At 35.4% G+C, this 22,327-nt stretch overlaps 2 protein-coding genes across 2 annotated transcripts; one reads left to right on the forward strand and one right to left on the reverse strand.

Moving 5' to 3' along the window:
• The first annotated feature begins 3,683 nt into the window (after positions 1-3,683).
• LOC18050736 (receptor-like protein EIX2) lies at positions 3,684-6,674 on the forward strand. Its single transcript, XM_006446626.1, has one exon. It carries the CDS (start codon positions 3,684-3,686, stop codon positions 6,672-6,674), a length of 2,991 nt encoding a protein of 996 aa, XP_006446689.1.
• Positions 6,675-7,664: 990 nt separating this feature from the next.
• On the reverse strand, positions 7,665-10,569 carry LOC112100874 (receptor-like protein EIX1). Its single transcript, XM_024190736.1, has 2 exons — positions 8,230-10,569; positions 7,665-7,982 (listed from the first exon to the last, which is right to left on the reverse strand). Exons 1-2 carry the CDS (start codon positions 10,567-10,569, stop codon positions 7,665-7,667), a joined length of 2,658 nt encoding a protein of 885 aa, XP_024046504.1.
• Positions 10,570-22,327: the final 11,758 nt, after the last annotated feature.

The following is a 22,327-nucleotide window of genomic DNA, read 5'->3' on the forward strand; positions in this document are numbered from 1 at the left end:
GCAACTGTCGTGATTTGTGAGATCGTGTTCCGCTCTTTGGGGAATGGGTATCTGCTCGGTATATGTCTCTGGTCGGTATATTCCTCTGGCTGATGCTCGTCTCTGGTCGGCCCACGTTTGTAGAAGGCTCATTATCAATGTTCTGCTCGTACCATTCGGCTGAGGTGGTCCACCCCAAGGTGGGGATGATGGCATGACTGAGCTGGTGCTCTTATTTACTTAACAATATGGACTCCGACTGCACAGTTCGTTCGCTGTGTTTATACAACGACAATTTTTCTGGAGAGTGGCTTTCATTTCTGAAGAACTACAAGCAATTGCTTGTTCTTAGTCTACGAAATAATAAATTTTCTGGGAAAATTCTGGTATAGATAGGTGATAACCTGTCATATTTAAAAGTTTAGTGTTCGATCCAACCATTTCCAAGGAAGCATGCCCAGACAACTTTTTAATCTGCGAAAGCTTCAAGTGCTCGACTTATCTCAGAACCATGTCTCTGGCACCAAACCCAGGTGTTTCTAGAATTTATCTGCAATGACTCAAAATAAGTGTTCAAAAGCTATCATCACATATTCATTTCCTATTTCCTTAACCAGTGATATGGGTGGTGATGCGGCCAACTATCAAGATGAAGTATCATTGATATGGAAAGGAATAGATTCCAGGTACAAGAATGCCTTGGGACTTGTAAAGAGCATAGATCTTTCGAACAACAAATTATCTGGGTAACTTCCGGAAGAATTTATGAGTGTTATAGGATTGACCTCCTTGAATTTATTAGGAAATTATCTGACTGGACCAATCCCTGCATAGATTGGTAAGTTAAGTTTGCTGAATTCACTCGACTTGTTGAAGAACCTGCTTACAGGTGGAATTCCTGAAAGTTTTTCTCAGTTAAATTCTCTTGGCGTCTTGGACTTGACGAATAAGAACTTGTCAGGTAAAGTGCCATCTAACACAGAACTACAGCGTTTTGATGCCTCTTCATACATGGGAAATCCAGAAATTTGTTGATCCCCTTTGCCAAAAATTTGTCCAGGAGAAGAACCAGTTCAGGTTCCTACCACAACTGTGCACACTGAGTGAGGAAGGATTCATTACTCGAGGTTTTTACGTGAGCATGCTTCTTGGATTCATTATATGCTTCGGGGAATTTTATGCTATCTTCGCGTTGTAACAGGCTTAAGGGATATGCCTATTTCCTTTTCTTGAACGATATAGGAGATGAGATCAACATCTTGGCAGCTGTGAATGTGGCCAAATTACAGCAGTAGTTTTGGAGCTAAGTCGTAACATTTCTTTCTCAATTAGCCTTTAGCTTTATCTGAAGTAAGGCAAAGCTTATGTTACATTAGATGTAACAAACAGCCAATGCATATGTGTGGTTAGATTTTGATATTTCTTAATCTAATGGATGAAAATAATTTTAACCTAAAACGAGGTATGGGTGTAATAGCTTTTTACAAAAAATATTGTTTTGAATCACATATTTACTTATTTTTTCAAATAAGTCCTCATTAATTTTGTATAACTAAATGATTTTGTTAACCATCTCTTCTACATTTATTCTTAAAATTTTTAAAAGTTTTTACTATATTTTTATAAAGATCTAAATAATTATCATATTCATAAAAGGTTTATAAATTTTGAATATATATTTGCACATGAATTTATAATTTCTTATCTCTACTGAGAATAAACTAGATTTTTTTTTCTTATATATATATATATATATATAATCTAAATTTAGCATCTTGAATTATAAGAGATATTAAATGTCATAAATATATTATGACTCTAATAAATTACTAGAAAGATGTTACAATGAATAAATCATTAGAACCTCTAATAAGTTTACAAATATATAAACTAATAAGTTACCACATTCTAACTATATACAAAGAGGATTTTCTTATGAAAATTTTTAATCATTTGATCCAATCAATAATTCAGACATGCGGGAAAATAATCAATTAAATTAAATTTCACTATATTTATAAATAAATTAAGAAACCCAAATTTATTTATAAATGAAATAGAAAAAGCAAACGATACCACATTCTAGCTATATACAAAGAGGATTTTCTTACGAAAGATTTTAATCCTCTGATCCGATCAATGATTCAGACATGCGGGAAAATAATCAATTAAATTGAATTTCGCTATATTTATTAAATAAATTAAGAAACCCAAATTTATTTATAAATGATATAGAAAAAGCAAATGAAATGTTAGAAATTAATAATTTTAATAAAGAAAATATAAAACAAATTAAAAAGTTAGGAGATCAAATGAGTAAAAAATTTAATAAAGTTAAACAATTAATAAAAGACTTCAACATTGAAGATCATGATATATTAAAGTAAGAAATCATTAATATAATGAATAAAAACTCAATAAATATAAGATTAAACAAGTTAGAGATTCAATAGAATAAAAACTTGGTACTGAATTTGCTATAAATATAAATGAAAAACTTAAAAAAAAAAATTGAAGTACAATTGCAGTGCAGCTTGGTTGTAGCTTGGGGTTTAAAATAAAACTTTAAAATTTATTGACTTTTTCATAATTATTAACTTTTCTAAGGATTCAAAACTTTGTAACTGTAACGTACAGTTGATGTAAGATAAGCTTTGCCCTGAAGTAAGAGATAGATGGTATTTCACTTCTTTCATTCTTTTGCTTTTTCCAATGTTTTTTTTCAAATTTAAAAGTGAAAGATCCTTAGTTTATCATTTCCTAGTTCACAGTTTCTGTTTCTCTTTTCAATGTGAAACCCTGTTTTCTTGGTTCCACAAACAAATTTGATTGTCTACTTGGTTCCACAAACCCTTTTTTTTTTTTTTTAATAATGAATTTCAGTGGAATGCACCAGGAATAATCTTTAGCAAGAGTTTGTGATAAAATTGTTCAAGAACCTAAACATTTTCGTTTAACAATGTGATCGTAATAGAATTGGCTGTTTCTAGCCATTTTGTAGTCTTATGCAATTAATTTCAAAGTGATTGAACTTTCTCCAGATTTGATACGTTGCATGATTCTATTATTCGTCATTTCTCTTACCCATATTCTGTAATAATCTGAAATCTAACCCCCAATCCGTTTAGTTGAATTAAATGTCGGTTAATCTTGTAAAGTGTAAACCCTAAGGAAAAGTAATTAATTCCATAGTTATAGGGTTGAATGATTCTATTCTGATTTCAGACTTATTCTATTCAAAGAAATAATATATAATCTCTGCAAGGAAATTTCTCCAGCAGATGATTATCTTTAGCTTCATGTGAAAGTAATAGAATATGTGTTTTAAAAGCTCAGGTGTTGACAAAGGAAGCACATTTTATCACTTCGTGGTCAATGATTCCACGAACGATCCAAAAAGAAACAGGATTATTTGATCTCACTCAAGAGAAACTTTATTGAAATTTCAAGGTAATGACACTATTCTATTCAGTTAAACAGAAGTTGCTGCGACGTGTTGAAAATTTTGCATTCCGGGTTTTTAAAATGGAGAAAACGAAGACTTCCTCTGTCAGTGACTTAAATTTTAATTTTTTATTTTTTTCCCTGGAGGAATGTTTTAAGTGAACTGAAAGGTATGAAGTGATTATGCTGAGCTTAAGAAAGGTCAAAAGGCTATCAAAACAATTTTGCAAGCTTTTCTATTCATCTTGATTGATACAGACATGAGCACAATCATGAGTGAAAGTACTGTTCAGATTTTCTTCTACGCCCTTATGTTGCTTTTAGCCTTCGGATTCAATTCAGGAGTTGCAGAAGCAGGCATGAAATGCATAGAGAAGGAAAGGCAAGCTCTGCTTATGTTCAAACAAGGTCTTGTAGATGACTGCGGTTATCTCTCTTCCTGGGGGAGTGATGAGGGCAGAAAAGATTGCTGCAAGTGGAGCGGTGTTCAATGTAGCAATCGAACCGGTCACGTAATCATGCTCAATCTTAAATACAAAGTTGACCCTGTATGTCCAAACCGGCCCTTGAGAGGTAACATCAATTCTTCATTGCTTGAATTGCAACACTTGCATTATTTAGACCTGAGTGTCAATGATTTTCTTGGAAATCCAATTCCAGAGTTCATTGGCTCCTTTACCAAATTAAGGTTCCTTGATCTCTCCCTTGCAAATTTTAGTGGTAGAATCCCTTATCAGCTTGGAAACCTCACAAACTTGCAATCTTTGAACTTAGGATACAATAGTTTATATGTCAGCAAATTTGGGTGGCTTTCTCATCTCAATAAACTGACACAACTTGATCTGGATTTTGTCGACCTTAGCGAAGCCTCTGATTGGTTGCAAGTAATCACTAGTCTTGCGTCACTCAGGGACTTGTACTTAGCATCGTCTACTCTTCCGAGTATCAATCGTCCATCTCTCTCCTCAATGAATTCTTCTACATCTCTTGCCCTTCTTGATCTTTCTTCCTGTGGTCTCTCTAATTCAGCTTACCATTGGCTGTTCAAAATCAGCAGCAACCTTCTTGCTCTTGATCTCAATAGCAACCAGTTGGCTGGTCCCATTCCCGATTATGCTTTCTCAAACATGACTGCTCTTCAGCACCTTAACCTCTCTTTGAATCAAATTTCTGCAATTTCAAAGTCCTTCGGAAATATGTGTGGTTTGAAAACATTACATTTATTTTACAACAACCTTACTGGACAACTTCCAGAGCTATTTCTCAACTTGTCTGGTTGCTCCAAAAATTCATTGGAGATTTTAAAGTTGGGAGGGAACAAGCTTACAGGGTCATTGCCTGATATCACGGAGTTTTCGTCCTTGCAAGAATTGCATCTTTTCGACAACAAATTGGATGGTTCTTTTCCAGAGAAATTTAGGAAACCTTCACCGCTCGTCATATTGAACTTGGATGGAAATCAGCTTTGGGGATCATTACCTGATCTTTCAGTCTTTCCGTTCCTGACACGTTTAGATGTCAGTGACAGCCGATTAAATGGAACAGTAAGTGAAGGTCTTGGACGGCTTTCCAAGCTGGAATTTTTGGATCTTTTTGGAAATTCCTTGGAAGGTATGATCACTGAATCTCACGTGTCAAATCTCTCGAAATTGAAGTATATGGACTTTTCTTTCAACTCTCTAGCTCTGAATTTCAGTTTCGGTTGGTTTCCTCCTTTCCAGCTTGAGTACATCGGTTTGCTGAATTGCAAATTGGGACCTCATTTTCCAAAATGGCTCCAAAGTCAAAAGAATTACTACTTTCTTGATATCTCAGATACTGAAATCTCAGATGCTGTTCCCAGTTGGTTTTGGGACCTTTCTCCCAATCTATATTATTTAAATCTCTCTCATAACCACTTGGAAGGCACAGTGCTGGATTTATCATTGAATTATGCTGGGTATCCCGGTATTGATCTCAGTTCCAATGATTTTGAAGGTCCAGTACCACCAGTTCCTGGCAATGTAACATCATTAAATCTTTCTAACAATAAGTTTTCAGGGCCAATTTCTTCCTTGTGTTCAATTTCTGGAGAGTATTTTAGCTATCTTGATGTCTCGGATAACCTGCTGTCAGGAGAGCTCCCTGATTGTTTGCTGCGGTGGCAAGCTTTAGCTGTTCTGAATTTGGCAAACAATAATTTTTCTGGAAATTTTCTGAACTTTGTGGGTTCTGCATGCCCATTGGAATCATTCAATGTGCGCAATAACAGCTTTGTTGGAGAAATTCCTCCTTCCTTGAAGAAGTGCAACGAGCTGAAGATTATTGATGCTGGAGATAACAAATTTTCTGGGACAATACCGGCGTGGATAGGAGATACCCTACCAAAATTGGCAATTCTTAGCCTGCGGTCGAATCAGTTTCATGGAAGCATACCTCGAAACCTTTGTCAGCTATCAAAGATCCAATTACTGGACTTCTCTTTGAACAGTATTTCAGGAGCCATACCGAAGTGCATCAACAATCTAACTGAAATGGTTGAAAAAGCGAGTTCCAATTCTACCATTACGCATATATATGTTTATTACCGCAGTGCCACCCTGGATGGTTTTGTATCCAAGTACGATGACGTAGCAGTAATAGTATGGAAAGGAACTGATCAACAGTACAAGAAGACCCTGGGACTTGTAAAGAGCATTGATCTTTCAAGCAACAAGTTACATGGAGAAATTCCTGAGGAAATCACCAGTCTTGGAGGATTAATATCCTTGAACTTGTCAAGAAATGCTTTAACTGGACCGATCGCATCAAAAATTGGTCAGTTAAATTTGCTAGATTCTCTTGACTTGTCAAACAATCAGCTTACTGGTGAAATACCTGAAAGCTTGTCGCTGCTGAACTACCTCGGTGTATTGGACTTATCAAACAACAACTTGTCAGGAAAAATTCCTTCAAGCAACAAACTACAGGGATTTGATGCCTCTGCATATGCAGGAAATCTTGAACTTTGTGGTTCTCCTCTTCCAGTAAAGTGTCCGGAGGATGAACCAGCTCAATCCCCGGCCATCACTATGCAGCACAGTGAGGATGGGATCGTAAGTACGGGTTTTTATGTCAGTGTGGCTCTAGGCTTCATTGTAGGATTCTGGGGATTTGTCAGCTCTCTACTGTTGAACAGGTCATGGAGACGTGCTTACTGGCAGTTTTTAGACCATACAAAGGAAAGGCTCTGCACTAACACGGTACCCAATGCAGCTAAACGACAGAGATGAACTAATAGGCCAACGGCTGAATTGTAACTCTTTGTCTCGCTCCGTATCTCTTTGTTATGGTAACTTGTTCTTAATTACTGAAGGCCTTCCTGAGGTAGTAAATTTTAATCTTTTCATGCCTTCTTGTTCTCAAAGTGTTTGAAATGTTGATTTTCTGAAGGCTGACTAAGAGCCCTTAAAATTTACATAGCTTTTCGTTGCTTTTTCTTTTTTCCCAATTGGATGCCACTTACAGAAATATAAGAACTCCTGCTAATCTCTCTTTGTAATTGTTTCGATCGATTTCATTTTTTTTCTTTCTACTGCTAAACTTCGAATCCAAGACACAACAGAGGCAGATGTCATCGGTGCGCTGACTAATGAGAGTTAGAAATCCCATTTAAAAAAAAAAAAAATACTGTCATTCTCTTATTTTTGCATGTCAGATGAATCTAAATTTTAACAATTGGAAACTTTGGAGCGTTGCTAAAAGGTTAACCCATGTTTAGCTGTATCGTGAAAATCAGAAGCATTTTGCTACCTTTGTTTCCTTAAATTATTGCTTGCATGGCCAGTACAGAGACAGATACCCACAAAACTATACTAAAGTAATTGAATGGCATTACAAGCAGACTACAGAACCACTTATGCTACTATCAGTTTATTTAGGCAAAATCCCTGCTGTGTGTAAACAACTCTATACAAATCCGTGGCTGCAGAGCATTCAGGGTCCTTGTAATTCCACTGCACCAATTACACGCTATGCTTACAATCCTATATTATGTTCATACACAAAGCTTCCCACTGCCTTCGTCTTCAGAAGATAGCTAGGCATCTTTTGGCATTGCAGCAACTAAGGAAAAAGAATATGATAGAGAACATTAGCAGCTACAGGGTACATCAATTAGACGTAGAACAAGTTAAACATTGACAGAGTTACTTACCAATTATCTTCCAATCTGCTGCAGCGAATTGAACGTACTCACTACTGTGAAGAAATAGACTTGTTCTTCATATCCGAAAATATTCATATCTCCATGAACTGTTCAGAAGTATGGTGCCACAAACTCCCCAGAAGCCTGCAATGAATCCAAGAACTATGCTAACATAAAATCCTGTGGTTATGATTCCGTCCTCGCTGTCAGCATGCTCGGTAATGGCCGGATCTTGAGCTTGTTCTTCTCCTGGACATTTATTGGGAAGGGGGAGACCACAAAGCTCGGGATTTCCACTATATGTGGAGGCATCAAAACTCTGTAGTTGAGTACTTGATGGTATTTTTCCTGTCAAGTTGTTATTCGACAGATCCAAGACACCAAGAAGACTCAACTGAGAAAGGCCTTCAGGTTGCACGCATAAGCATGTTCTTCGACAAGTCAAGTGAATTCAACAGAGTCAGCCCACCAATTTTTGAGGGAATTGGTCCGGTTAAACTGTTTTTGGATAGGTTCAAGGAGATCAATCCCACAAGGCTCGTTACTTCAGGAATTTCCCCGTATAATCTGTTGCTCGAAAGATCTATGCTTTTTACTAGTCCAAGTGTGTTTCGATATTCCGAATCTTTTCATTTCCACACCAGAAATGCATGGTCATTGTAATAGTCTGTACGAAGAGGATATCTAATCATTGCATTTGAACTCTTGTTTGCTGTCATTGCTGTTAAATTGTTGAGGCATTGTGGTACAGTTCCTGAGATATTGTTTTGAGATAAGTCCAAAACTTGAATCCTTTGCAAATGACAAACTTGTACAGGCACTCTTCCATGGAAGTTATTGGATCGCAAACTGAGAACAACCAAATCTGGTAGACTATCACCAATCCATGCTGGTATTATTCCAGAAATTTTGTTGTGTCCTAGATCAAGAACTGTCAACTGTGTGCAACTCTTCACAGATGAAGGTAACTCTCCAATGAAACTGTTGTTGCGTAAATGCAATGATAGCATCATACAATTGAAGTCCATTGAGTCTGGAATTTTGCCAGAAAACTTATTGTTTGCCAAATTCAAAACTGTTAGTTTTTGAAAATTCTTTGAACAATTAGGAAGCTCTCCAGATAATAGGTTATCTGAGAGGTCTAAATACCTAAAATGCTCATCACTAATCTGACATAAGAAAGAAAGTGATCCAGAAAACATATTTTTGAAGAGAATTAAAGATGTTACAGTAAGAGGAATTGGTGGTATTTTACCCTCGAAACTATTTGCACTGAGATCGATTTCAGGAGGATATGCTGTAAACTTCTGTGATAAATCTGGTAACATGCCTGTGAAGTGGTTATGTGAGAGATTTAAATAATAAAGATTTGGAGAGAGATCCCAGAACCAATTGGGGACAGTGTCTGAAATTTCAGCAGCAGAGACATCAAGCTCTGAAAACTTATTTTGAGTTTGGAGCCATTTTGGAAACTGAAGCCCCTGTTTGCAAGCACCCAATCTAATGATATTGAGCTCAAAGGAAGGAACCCAACCAGAGCCGAAGTTTAAAATCAGTGAATTATGAGATAAGTCCAAATATGTTAATCTCGAGAGATTTGATAGATGGGCTTCGGTGACCATACCTTCCAAAGAATTTGAAGCAACATCCAAGAGCTCGAGCTGGGACAGCTGTCCTATACTCTTGGTCAAGGTTCCAGTGAACCTGTTGTTGTTAAGATATAGTACTTTCATGGACAAAAAGACACTGAAATCAGGTAATGAGCCCCCAAGTTGATTGCTATCGAGCTCCAGTATGCTAAGATTTGATTGTTGTCCAAAACTTCTTGGAAAAGAACCATCAAGCATATTGTCATAAAGATGCAATTCTTTCAAAGATGAAAACAAAGTAATATCAGGTAATGAACCACGTAGCATGTTGCTGTTTAATTGCAAAATCTCTAATGTGTCTCTGCTACAATTGGACAGTTTGAGAAATAGATTGGGTAAGAGATCAGTGAGATTGTTGCTATCTTGATATAAAGCCCTCAATCTGCACAAGTTCCTAAAGGATTTTGGAACACTGACTAGTTGGTTATTACTAAGATCAAGATATGACAGAGAAGTTGGGTTCGGAAAAGCAGAATCAGGAATGGAGCCTTGTAACTTGTTAGAAGAGAGATCAAGATAAACAAGACTGCTACTAGAGTTGGACAGCCAGTAGTACACTGAATTAGACACATCATTCAGAGAGAGATCAAGATGAGCAAGAGATCTGGAAGAATTACTGAAGGAAACAGAAGAAGAAGCTATGACTGATGGAAGATTGCACCCTCTTAATTGCAACTCCGTTAAAGAAGGAAGTTGGCTAACTACTTGCAGCCAATCTGTTGCTTCTCCAAGATTAACTTGATTTAGACGAACGTGTTCCAAGAAGGAGAGCTGAGAAAGCCACTCAAGCTTCTTAGAAAGCATGTCAAAGTTAAAGCTGAGATCAAGATACTGCAAGCTTGTTAGATTCCCAAGTTGATACGGAACTCTCCCAGTGAAACCGGCATTGGAGAGATCAAGATGCCTTATATTTTTAAGGGAGCCAATGAATGCTGGGATTTGCTTTCCTCCAAAATCATTGTATTTCATGTTCAAATAATTCAAGTGCTGCAGTCCAATCAAGGAAGAACTGATGTTACCTCTCAAGGGCATGTAAGATCTGAACTGAAGATTGAGCATGGTAACGTGCCCAGTTTGATTGCTACAGCTGACACCTCTCCATTTGCAGCAATCTTTTTTGTCATCTTCGTTTCCCCATGAAGAGAGATGACCATATTCATCAATAAGGCCTTGTTTGAACATTAGAAGAGCTTGCCTTTCCCTTTCTATGCACTTTATGTCAGCATCTCCTTCTCCTGTGCTTAATCCAACCGCAGGTTTCATGCACAGCGAAAGCAAAATGAAGACGAAGAGCAGTTGAAGAGACCTGCATCTGCCACCACCGATTACCATAATGACCATCAAAATAAAAATTGTGAAGAGTGTAAATTGCATAATCTTCTTTATTCAGGCCTTAGGGCCAAAAGGTTATTGACGGACTAATTTATATAGATAAAGATAATGGCATTTAGGTACCTTCATCTATTTTACGAAAAAAAATTGATAAATAAAAAGATGCAAGTTTCAACAGGCTTATCAGTTTTAGGTTTCGTTATACTTATTTGAATTTTGACACTTGGAAGTCGCCCATCTGAGGAGGTAAAAAAAATATTTCCTGTTTTGAAAATTTGATACAGATGACATTGACAGATAAGAGAACATATCTAAATTTACATACTACGTTTGAACTCAAGTTCATTAAACTGAATAAAATACGGAGATATTTCCCAGCTGAGAAATATATATTTATTAAGACCATTTGAGTGCCAAACCGATCAAGAGATGATAGGAATGTTAAAAAAGAATCAACGGATCAAACACAGCATTGTATATTTGCGTGTCAATACAGGTGTGACTATTATACTTACAAGTCAATATCGAAGAAATTGCATAGAAACTACTTAATTGAAATTGCAATGTTCTACTCTGGCTCACAGGGCTAACTTATGCTACAAGCAGTGCATTTTCGAAACAAATTTTATTACAAAATTTGTCACTGGAGAGAATTCCGGATGCTTTCTGGCACACAGGCATATTCTTTACGAAGCTACCAACGGTGTCCATAATTTGAAGACAGATGATACATAGGATGCGTTGCAGATGCCACTGTGTACAATAAGTTAAAAACAGATGCCACTGTGTACAATAAGTTAAAAACAACACACATCCAGCCTTTCATTCTAGGACAAAGCACATAGGAGTTCAGTACCACTTCATTCGAGAAGTAGTGGAAGATGGAAATGTAGATTTGCAGAAAATTCATACCAAAGAGAACCTAGCAGATGTTATGATCAAGTCAATTAATACTGACAAGTTTATATGGAGTAGTTCCTCTTGTGGCCTAGCAGAGACGTAAGCAGTATAACAATGGCGAAGCAGAAATGATGGTGTGAAGATTGATCGATTCTCAATCAAATCTCCAAGTGGGAGAATGTCAAAAATGGTTATTACAAATCTAGAAGCCAACCGTTCTAGATGCAGCCCATTTTAAATGCCGAAATTGTTGACGAAAAAAAGAAGAATTTGGCAATAGTAAATTTGGAATGAAGAAAAAGTAGAAAGAAGAAGATGGAAGAAGAAGAAAGGGTGCCGTCCAAGGAAAAAAATTATTATTTTAATAGCCAATTTTGGCTATAAAAAGGGAAGTTCCCCATCGGCTTAGTGCATCCAATTTTTCAGTTTTATTTCTTCTTCTTTACCGAGAAAGTGAGAGTATTTTAAGATTTTTAACAAACTCTTGAGTGATTAGTGATTTGAGAGTTTGGGTGTATTGAGATTTTGGGTAGTGAGCTAAAATACCACAATACTTGTAATTCCTTTTCACTAGTAAAATATTTTCCTACTGTCTTCACCCGTGGACGTAGGCTAAAAGTCAAACCACGTAATTTCTTGATGTCCTCTTTGTGCTTGTTCTTTATTTTTCTTCCAATTTCATTTTAGTTGTGGCCCTGCTTCACCCATCAATTTCCTAACAGTGGTATCAGAGCTAATGGTTGTATTTTTTGGAGTCGAGGGTACTATTCACGTAAAAGTATTATTCACATATATGGTACTATTCACATATACGGTTACTGTTCACGTGAAACGGTGGAAGCCGATCCTAGCAAAGTTAGTTCGTGGTGAAAAGCGATGGCGGCAAAATACAAAATTGAGAAGTTCAACGGAAATAATTTTTTATTGTGAAAAATGAAGATGAAAGCTGTATTGAGGAAAAATAATTGCTTGGCAGCAATTGGAGAAAGGCTCATGGAGATAACTGATGACAAGTGGAATGAGATAGACGGCAACGCCATTTCTGATCTACACTTGGCACTTACGGATGGAGTGTTATCCAGTGTGGCAGAGAAAAAGACAGCAAAGGAAATATGGGATACTCTCACAAAATTGTACGAGGCCAAGTCATTACACAACAAAATTTTCTTGAAGAGGAAACTTTATACTCTTTGAATGGCGGAATCTACAACGGTGACTGACCATATCAACACCTTGAAGACTCTATTTTCACAACTCACAACTCACAACATTGGGTCATAATATAGAGGAAAATAAACGTGCGGAGCTTCTACTTCAAAGTCTACCAGATTCGTATGATCAACTCATCATCAATTTAACGAACAACAACCAAGCAGATAATCTAGTTTTCGATGATGTTGCGGCCTCCGTATTAAATGAGGAGAGCAGGCGGAAAAATAAGGAAGATAGACAAGCAAGTTCACAGCAAGCAGAAACATTATTGGTGACGAGAGAGAGATCAACGGAACGTGGCCCCAGTGGGAGTCTCAATCATTGTAGGTCAAAATCAAGAAGTAAAAAGAATGTCAAATGCTACAATTGTGGCAAGAAATGGCACGTCAAGAAAGAGTGTTGGAGTAACCAGAAGAGAAAAGAGGGTAAAGAACCTGAGTCATCAAATACTCATGGGTGTATAGCAAGTACCTTGGATGATGGCGAAATTATCTACAGCGAAGCAACAACTGTTTCAGAAGGCAGAAAACAGTTATCTGACGTCTGGCTTATAGATTCAGGAGCGACCTGGCACATGACCTCTTGGAGAGAATGGTTCCACACATATGAACCTATCTCAAGAGGATCTGCATATATGGGTGATGATCATGCCTTGGAAATCGCTAGCATTGGTACTATCAAAATTAAAATATTTGATTGTACAATTCGCACAATTGAGGAAGTACGGCATGTAAAAGGCTTGAAGAATAATTTATTGTCTCTGGGACAAATAGATAGTCATAGATGCAAAACTCATGTGGAGAATGAAATTATTAAGATTGTTAAAGGTACGCTTGTATTGATGAAGGCAGAAAAGATCGGTGCTAATCTATTCATACTTAAAGGAGAAACACTACATGAGGCTGATGCGTGTGTCGCATCAAAGAGAGAAGAGTCAACGATGATATGGCATCTCAAACTCGGCCACATGTCGGAATAAAGTTTGAAGATTCTGTCTGAGCGAAAATTGCTTCCAGGGCTCAAATCGGTAAGCTTACCATTTTACGAGCATTGTGTTACAAGTAAGCAGCATAGATTAAAATTCAGTAGATCTATTACTAGAAGTAAATGCATTCTAGATTTGGTTCATTCTGATATTTGGGAATCACCAGACATATCCATGGGAGGTGCAAAGTACATGATGACTTTCATTGATGATTATTCCATGATATGTTGGGTGTATCCAATTAAGAAAAAGTCAGATATATTTTTAGTGTTTAAAGAATACAAAGCGCGGGTAGAACTTGAATCCAGCAAAATGATCAAGTGCTTGAGGACAGATAACGGTGGAGAGTATACAGACGACGAGTTTCGATAAGCTTGTGTTACAAGTAAGCTTACCATTTGGCGAGTATTGTGTTACAAGTAAGCAGTATAGATTAAAGTTCAGTAGATCTATTACTAGAATTAAATGCATTCTAGATTTGGTTCATTCTGATGTTTGGGAATCATTAGACATATCCATGAAAGGTGCAAAGTACATGGTGACTTTCATTGATGATTATTCCATGATATGTTAGGTGTATCCAATTAAGAAAAAGTCAGATATATTTCTAGTGTTTAAAGAATACAAAGCGCGGGTAGAACTTGAATTCGAAAAAATGATCAAGTGCTTGAGGACAGATAACAATAGAGAGTATATAGACGACGAGTTTCTTACTTTCTATAAGCAAAAAGGTATTCAGAGTCAGTTCACAGTGGCATATACTTCTCAACAAAATAGAGTGGCAGAGCGGATGAACAGGACTCTTACAGAATGAATAAGAGCTATATTGAGGACTGTTGGTCTACCCAATTCATTCTGGGCAGAAGCAGCCAAAACTGCATGTTATATAGTAAATCGGTCGCCATCCACAGTAATTGGGTTGAAGACAGCGATAGAGATATGGACTGGAAAGCCAGCTGATTACTCCTACCTACATGAATTTAGATGTCATGTATACGTGATGTAAAATGCCCAAGAAAGAACAAAGTTAGATCCAAAATCTAGGAGGTGTATCTTTTTAGGGTATACTGATGGAGTAAAGGGGTATTGTCTGTGGGACCCCACTGCCCACAAGATTATCATCAGCAAAGATGTTATCTTTGTAGAAGATCAACTGTAAAGGAGAGATGAGGATGATAGCATTGTAAAAGAAAAGTCAGAGACTGTACCAGTATATTTGAAAAATAATCTGGAAAAAAAAAATATTTAGATTCTTCTGAAGCAGCAACAGATCACGAGGAATAAGAACCAGTCGAGTCCGAGGCTCCAGAAGTTCATCGGTCAACTCATAAAAGACGACCGCCAGCGTGGCACTCGGAGTATGTCACAGAGATCAATATTGCATACTGTCTTATAACAGAGGATAGAGAGTCATCAACTTTTCATGAAGCTTTAAACAGCTTAGATGTTGTTTTGTGGAAGATAGCAATGCTGGAATAAATTGAAGCTCTACATAAGAATAAGACATGGGAACTTGTACCACTACCACACGGGAAAAAAAAAGCCATTGGAAATAAATGGGTCTACAAGATCAAACGTAATGGCAATGACCAAGTGGAGCGGTATCGTGCAAGATTGGTGGTGAAAAGATATGCTCAGAAAGAAAGTATTGACTTTAACGAGATATTTTCTCCAGTGGTTCGACTTACAACAGTCAAAATAGTCTAGGCAATGTGTGCTATATTTGACCTACATCTAGAGCAGTTATATATAAAAACTGCATTTCTTCATGAAGAATTTAAAGAAGAAATTTATATACTCCAACCAGAAGGTTTCGCTGAAAGTAAAAGGAGAACTTGGTTTGTAAGTTGAACAAATATTTATACGGTCTCAAATAGGCGCCGAGGTGTGGGTATAAGAGATTTGATTCCTTCATCATGAGCTTTGGATACAACAGACTCAGTTCAGACCATTGTACATATTATAAGAGGTTTGAAAATAATGATTATCATTTTGCTATTGTATGTGGATGACATGTTGGTTGCAGACCCCAACAAAGATCGAGTCAAAGAATTAAAGGCACGGTTGGATAGGGAGTTTGAAATGAAGGACTTGGGACCAGCAAATAAGATTCTAGGGATGCAAATTCACCGAGACAGAAATAATAAGAGGATTTGGCTTTCTCAGAAGAACTACTTGAAGAAAATCTTGCGGCGCTTCAATATGCAAGATTGTAAGCCAATTTCTACCCCACTTCCTGTTAATTTCAAGTTATCCTCAAGTATGTGTCCTACCAACGAAGCAGAGAGGAAGGAGATGTCTCGAGTACCGTATGCATCAGCAATGGGAAATTTGATATTCGCTATGATTTGTACAAGACCAAACATTGCACAAGCAGAGAGAGTAGTCAATCGATACATGATGAATCCTAGTGGAGAGCATTGGAAAGTTGTGAAGAGGATTCTGAGATACATTAGAGGAACCTCTGATGTTGCATTATGTTATGGAGAATCAGAATTTACTGTCAGGGGCTATGTGGATTCAGATTTTGCAAGAGACCTTAATAAAAAGAAATCCACAAATGGCTATGTATTTACATTTGCGGGAGGAGTTGTAAGTTGGGTTTCGAAACTGCAAACTGTTGTGGCTTTATCTACAACAGAAGGTTACACAAGCTTGCAAGGAAGTTATTTGGATACAAAGGTTATTAGAGGAGCTCGAACACAAACAAGAGAAAATTCATGTATTTTGTGACAGTCAGAGTGCCTTGCACATTGTAAGGAATCCAGTCTTTCATTCTAGGACAAAGCACATAGGAGTTGAGTATCACTTCGTTCGAGAAGTAGTGGAAGATAGAAATGTATATTTTCAGAAAATTCATACCAAAGAGAACCTAGCAGATATTATGATCAAGTCAATTAATACTGACAAGTTTGTATGGAGTAGGTCCTATTGTGGCCTAGCAGAGACGTAAGCAGTATAACAATGGCGAAGCAGAAATGATGGTGTGGAGATTGATCGATTCTCAATCAAATCTCCAAGTGGGAGAATGTCAAAAATGGATATTGCAAATCTAGAAGCCAACCGTTCTAGATGCAGCCCATTTTGAATGCCGAAATTATTGAAGAAAAAAAGAAGAATTTGGCAATAGTAAATTTGGAATGAAGAAAAAGAAAAAAGAAGAAGATAGAAGAAGAAGAAAGGGTGCCGCCCAAAGAAAAAAATTATTATTTTAATAGCTAATTTTGGCTATAAAAAGGGGAGTTCCCCGTCGGCTTAGTGCATCCAATTTTTCAGTTTTATTTCTTCTTCTTTACAGAGAAAGTGAGAGTATTTTAAGATTTTTAACAAACTCTTGAGTGATTAGTGATTTGAGAGTTTGGGTGTATTGAGATTTTGGGTAGTGAGCTAAAATACCACAATACTTGTAATTCCTTTTCACTAGTAAAATATTTTCCTACTGTCTTCACCTGTGGACGTAGGCTAAAAGCCAAACCACGTAATTTCTTGATGTCCTCTTTGTGCTTGTTCTTTATTTTTCTTCCAATTTCATTTTAGTTGTGGCCCTGCTTCACCCATCAATTTCCTAACATGACAGCAAATTGAAAAATTAAGAGAGTTATCTTACCATTAGCTTCTGCGTTGCCGATTCAACTTAGTCATATTTACCGCTATGAAGACGTAGAGCTTATCTTTCATATTGTTTAAATACCGAAAATATGTGAATCTCTATGACCTCTTCAATAGTAAGATACCATAAACTCCCCAGAAGGCTATGACGAATCCAAGTACTACACTGATGTAAAAGTCTTGAGTTATGAATCCATCTTCACTATTATCAGGTGCAAGAATGCCTGGATCTTTAAGTGTGCCTTCTTTGGGCATTTGTTTGAAAGAGGTGAACTGCAAAGCCTCAGATTTCTCATAAATGATGAGGCATCGAAACTCTGTAGTTGAATGACAAAGGGAACTTTTCCAAACAAGTTATTACTGGACTAAGTTCAAAACCCCAAGGAGGTGCAACTAAGAAAAACTTTTTAAAAATTTCACATGTAGGTATGTTCTATGATAAGTCAAGTGAGTTCAACAAAGTTAATTGATAAAATCTTGGAGGGATTAGTCCAATTAAACCGTTTTTGAATAAGTTCAAGGAGATTAAGATCTTCCTTATTGACGTTGAAATCCGGTTAAGTCGGTTAGCAGTTAAATATCGGACTTCTGAGTCGGTATTAAATATATTTGTTGGGAAAGCAGCTTACCAATCATCAAGGATGCCCTGCGACCACTAGCGGATAACTCGTAAACACTTGAAATCGCAGAGAACGATTAGAGGCACGGAAGTTTTTCTAGCATTAACCCTCTGATGCTCAAGTAAGTTTATGAGTTTACAACAATTTATAAGAAAAATAATATAAATAACTTTTGGTTTTTTATGAAGAAATAATCTCAAAAATATGTAATAGAGTTGAACCTCTGTCTTTATTAATTCCCCTAGGAATTTTTACAAATGGTGAAATTTTGCCCCCAATGTGTTTGTGATCAAAAGATGGAATTATTGGAAGGGTTTTTCTTTTTTCTTTTTTTATCCAAAGAAAGACTGATCTTCATCATGGAAAAGTCCTCTTTTTTTCCATCCCTAAGACAGAGATAGAGAGCTAGGTTGGTTGACCACCCCGCCGTAAGTGCATGTCTTCTCCACTTTGTACCAAACAAATCGGCCTAGGCTGACCCGTTCCACTTCTTTTGTCTCTTTCCAATTTATTTTATTATTATTAAAATAAAAGGATAAAACAAAAAGAAAGTGGGCTTACTAAACTCACCCAAACTCCAAAGGACTAAATAAAAAGAAAGTGGGCTTACTAAGCTCACCCAAAGACCACTCCCCTAATTTCTAGTTTTAAGAGTGAACGAATTAATACTGGAAATTATAAAGTTTAAAGAAATATCGAGGTGACTTTCATGAGTTGGTTGAGGGTTGTTGAAATTAACCTCACTATGGGCGAGAAATTTGAGCAAGTTTCAAGTTTATACCTTACCTTCCAAAGTTTTTAAGCTTATAACATTTTGCTAACTTGAGCAATTTTAAGCAACTTTTGTTAATTTAAGATTTTTATGTCTTGCCTGGAGCAAGTTTTAAGACTTTTAATCTTTTACTGACTTAAGCAAATTTAAGCAACTCTTGTCAGTTTAAGATTTTATACCTTATCTCGAATAGGCTTTAAGGTTACGTTTGACACACATGATTGGATTGGACTGAATTATATTGGATTGGATTAAGTTGGATTATATTATATAGTCTTATGTTTGGTACAATACTAGATGAGACTATGTTAAATTATATTTAAATAATATTAAATAGCATTTAAGTTGATATTTTAATATAAATATCAATTATTTATGAAATTTTATAATCATAATTAAAATAAATTTAAAAAGCGATTACTAGGAAAATTAAATATATTGTAAATAATTATTGGGTAGTCATAATATAATAAACAAATAAAAATTAAATATTTATAATTTTTATCAAATACTTAAAAATTTTATATAAAAATTACTAGGAAAATTAAATATATTGTAAATAATTATTGGGTAGTCATAATATAATAAACAAATAAAAATAGATAAAACAAATTAAATGTTTAACTAATTTTTATCAAATACTTAAAAATATTATATAAAATCAATTAATTAACGGTATTATTAATTTTGATGATTATTTTCAATATTATATTAGTGATTATTAAATTAATGCAATAAATAATTAAACATTTAATTTTATCAATAAATTATTAAATATACAAGTAACGAAAATTTAATCTCAAAAGTTAGCAAAAGTAAAAGTATCAATTAAATTAGAACATAGATAATACATAAAATTAAGTTTTAAGTAAATCACAATAATAAATTAATTAATTAATTAATACTAGGTATAAATAAAAATCTCAAAAATGGAAAACTTTTTTATCCTAACTAAACCCATGTGTAAATTAGAATTATTAATCCCATGATTTTAGGATTAAATTCAAATTTAGTCCCCTTTAATCCAACCCAACTAAGCTCGTCAAACATGGGATAAATATTTAATTACAAAATTAGCCTACTCCCATACGTAATCCTAACATCCAAACATGGCCTAAGGCTTTTAACCTCTTATTGACTTAAGCAATCTTAAACAACTCTTATCAATTTTAGGTTTTATGCCTTTCCTGGAACAGGTTTTAAGACTTTTAACTTTTTTACTGACTTCTTTGCTTTTTCCCGTGTCTTATAAAATATTAATAAATTTCATTTGAAAATTTTACTTGGCATCTCAATGTTACCCTAGCTCTCCTTTCATAAACCGTTCTCACATTGGGCAAGTTTTAAATAATCAAGTTGATTAAGTTATATCATTAGCCCTTATAAGAGCTCAATCATTTAATAAGTTATCCTCATTTTGCGTGGTAGGAATTAGAGAAATATTTTAAATTTTCATGGAAAATTACATATATGTAAATTAAAATATAATTTTTGACATATTCTGATTCCTGCAAATGTGTGCTTTCAGTATGCTCTCATTTGCGGGTTTTGCTTTAAATCTTAAATATGGATTTGTCCTGCAACTAACTAGCTGTAATTGATCATCAAAAATTTGTTTTTTGACCTGTAACTTATAAATTGTCCAAAAAATAGCTCAGCATTTATATCTGGTGTGTTAGCCATTTATATATATCCATGGGCCATTTGATGGATAAGCATATTGCTTGTACTCCATTATTATCAATAATATATTGATTTATCAGTATGATAAAGGTCCTCTGCTAAAGATCCATAGTATCATTTATTGTTGCTATGAATATCGAAATTTAACTATAAAATAAAGCATAGCATTTTAGAATACGAAATCAGAAAAGAGATGGTAGTTTAAACCATTAAACAAAATCATATCATTATATCAAAGGTATATGGTGCTGTGATAATATAGAGCTAAACTATATATGCTATAACATATAATTGTTGTACTAGAAAATGGCTAACGATGACGAGTCAAAACCCGATCTAGTAGATATCTATCTTAAGTCAATAAACAGATATAAAGGGTAAATATAAAATTGAGGTTAAAGAAGAAGTGCACCTAATCTGAATTTTAAGAATTCTGTAGTGAACTGAATTTCATACTAGAATTTTTCTGAATGCTTTCCCTGCATATTCTATACACGAAAACGAGCTACATGGTTGAGTTATAAGGTGTAAGACCAGCAAAAAATATCTTGAAGAAACCAAAGATTTATGGATTTTTTATTCTTATCCCCAAATAGGTTTAGATGTATGAGTAACCTGTATTTAAGAACTTGAACATTGATAATGCCGCAAATCAATTATTCTTTTGAACAGACTTTAGGTCTAGAGTCCAATGAAACGAGAATAAACAATCAAGGAACGTAAATATGTCACCAACAAAAAAAAATGATGGTAACAGCATTACAAATCTAAGTAGCCAAAACAAAGCTTACTGTTACTTGTTTAAGACATTATGCGAAGCATGTTGTGGGCAAATATAAAATAAATTCATTTGTAAGTGCAATAGAATGCTATCTTACTCAAACAATTATGAATGAAGCCCATTCTGGCAAGCTGATTTCATAAGAAAATATTTTCAACGAATTCCAAAAGATAACATTCAATTCTTTCATCAAGGATATCATGCATGTTACTGAAGAATTTCCAAGCATCTCACTTTCAATAAACTAATCATCATGGCAATAGCAACTTAAGTTTTAATGAAAATTTACTTAAAAGACTAGAGAGATAAATAAGTCAAAACCTTCACGGGCGGCATTCCATCTGGTCTTGACTGGCCTCTTTGTTTGAGCGAGTTTATGCATTGATACATGGTAATATTTCGTCTTTAATTGCTTCGGCCAGATGAAAGATTGATAGAGACAACGAGTTGGCTTCTTGCACCAAACAGGTGCCAAATGTTGATGTTGAAATTTGGTCAAATTGGTTAGTGGCTAAATATTAGACTTTTGTGTCAACATTAAATTTATTTGTAGGGGAAGTGGCTTACCAATCATTAAGGACAACCACTAGTAGATAACCTGCAAATACCTGAAATCACAAAAGATGGTAAGAGACGTCGAAAGTTTTTCCGACGTTAACCCTCTAATGCTCAAGTTAGTTTATGGGTTTACAGGAAAAATAAAATAAATAACTTTTAGTTTCTTTTGAAGAAATAATCTCAGGAAGAGGTAATAAAAAAAGAAAAATTGAGAAGGAGATTTGAACCTCCCTCTTTATTAATTTCCCTAGAGATTTTTACAGAGGATGAAATTTTTCCCCTTTTGTGCCCGTGATCAGAATATGGATTAGGAAAAGGTTTTTTTCTTTTTCTTTTTTAGTTCCCCCTCATTCCAAGAATGACTAATCTTCATCATGGAGAAGTCCTCCCAATTTTTTTGCATCCCTTGTGAGAGAGATAGAGAGTCAAGTTGGTTAACCACCCCGCCATAAGTGCATGCCATTTCCACTTTGTGCTGAAGGAATCGGCCTCTTCCCTATTTATTTCATTATTATTAAAATAAAAGTATAAAATTAAAAAATTAAAAAAAAAAAAGTAGGCTTACTAAACTCACCTAAATATTCCTAAATAATCGGTCTTTACAAGCCCCAAGGTACTTTCGTACTGAGAATCAATTC

Source organism: Citrus clementina, unplaced genomic scaffold, assembly GCF_000493195.1.
Source record: "Citrus clementina cultivar Clemenules unplaced genomic scaffold, Citrus_clementina_v1.0 scaffold_2, whole genome shotgun sequence".
Lineage (NCBI taxonomy): Eukaryota > Viridiplantae > Streptophyta > Magnoliopsida > Sapindales > Rutaceae > Citrus > Citrus x clementina.

Excerpts from the sequence above, each read along its gene's own strand:
- LOC18050736 (XM_006446626.1), top strand. The coding sequence starts at position 3,684 with ATGAGCACAATCATGAGTGAAAGTACTGTTCAGATTTTCTTCTACGCC.
- LOC112100874 (XM_024190736.1), bottom strand. The coding sequence starts at position 10,569 with ATGGTAATCGGTGGTGGCAGATGCAGGTCTCTTCAACTGCTCTTCGTC. Across the intron at positions 7,983-8,229 it reads ACAATGACCATGCATTTCTG|TTGAGTCTTCTTGGTGTCTT; the intron begins GTGTGGAAATGA and ends GGCCTTTCTCAG.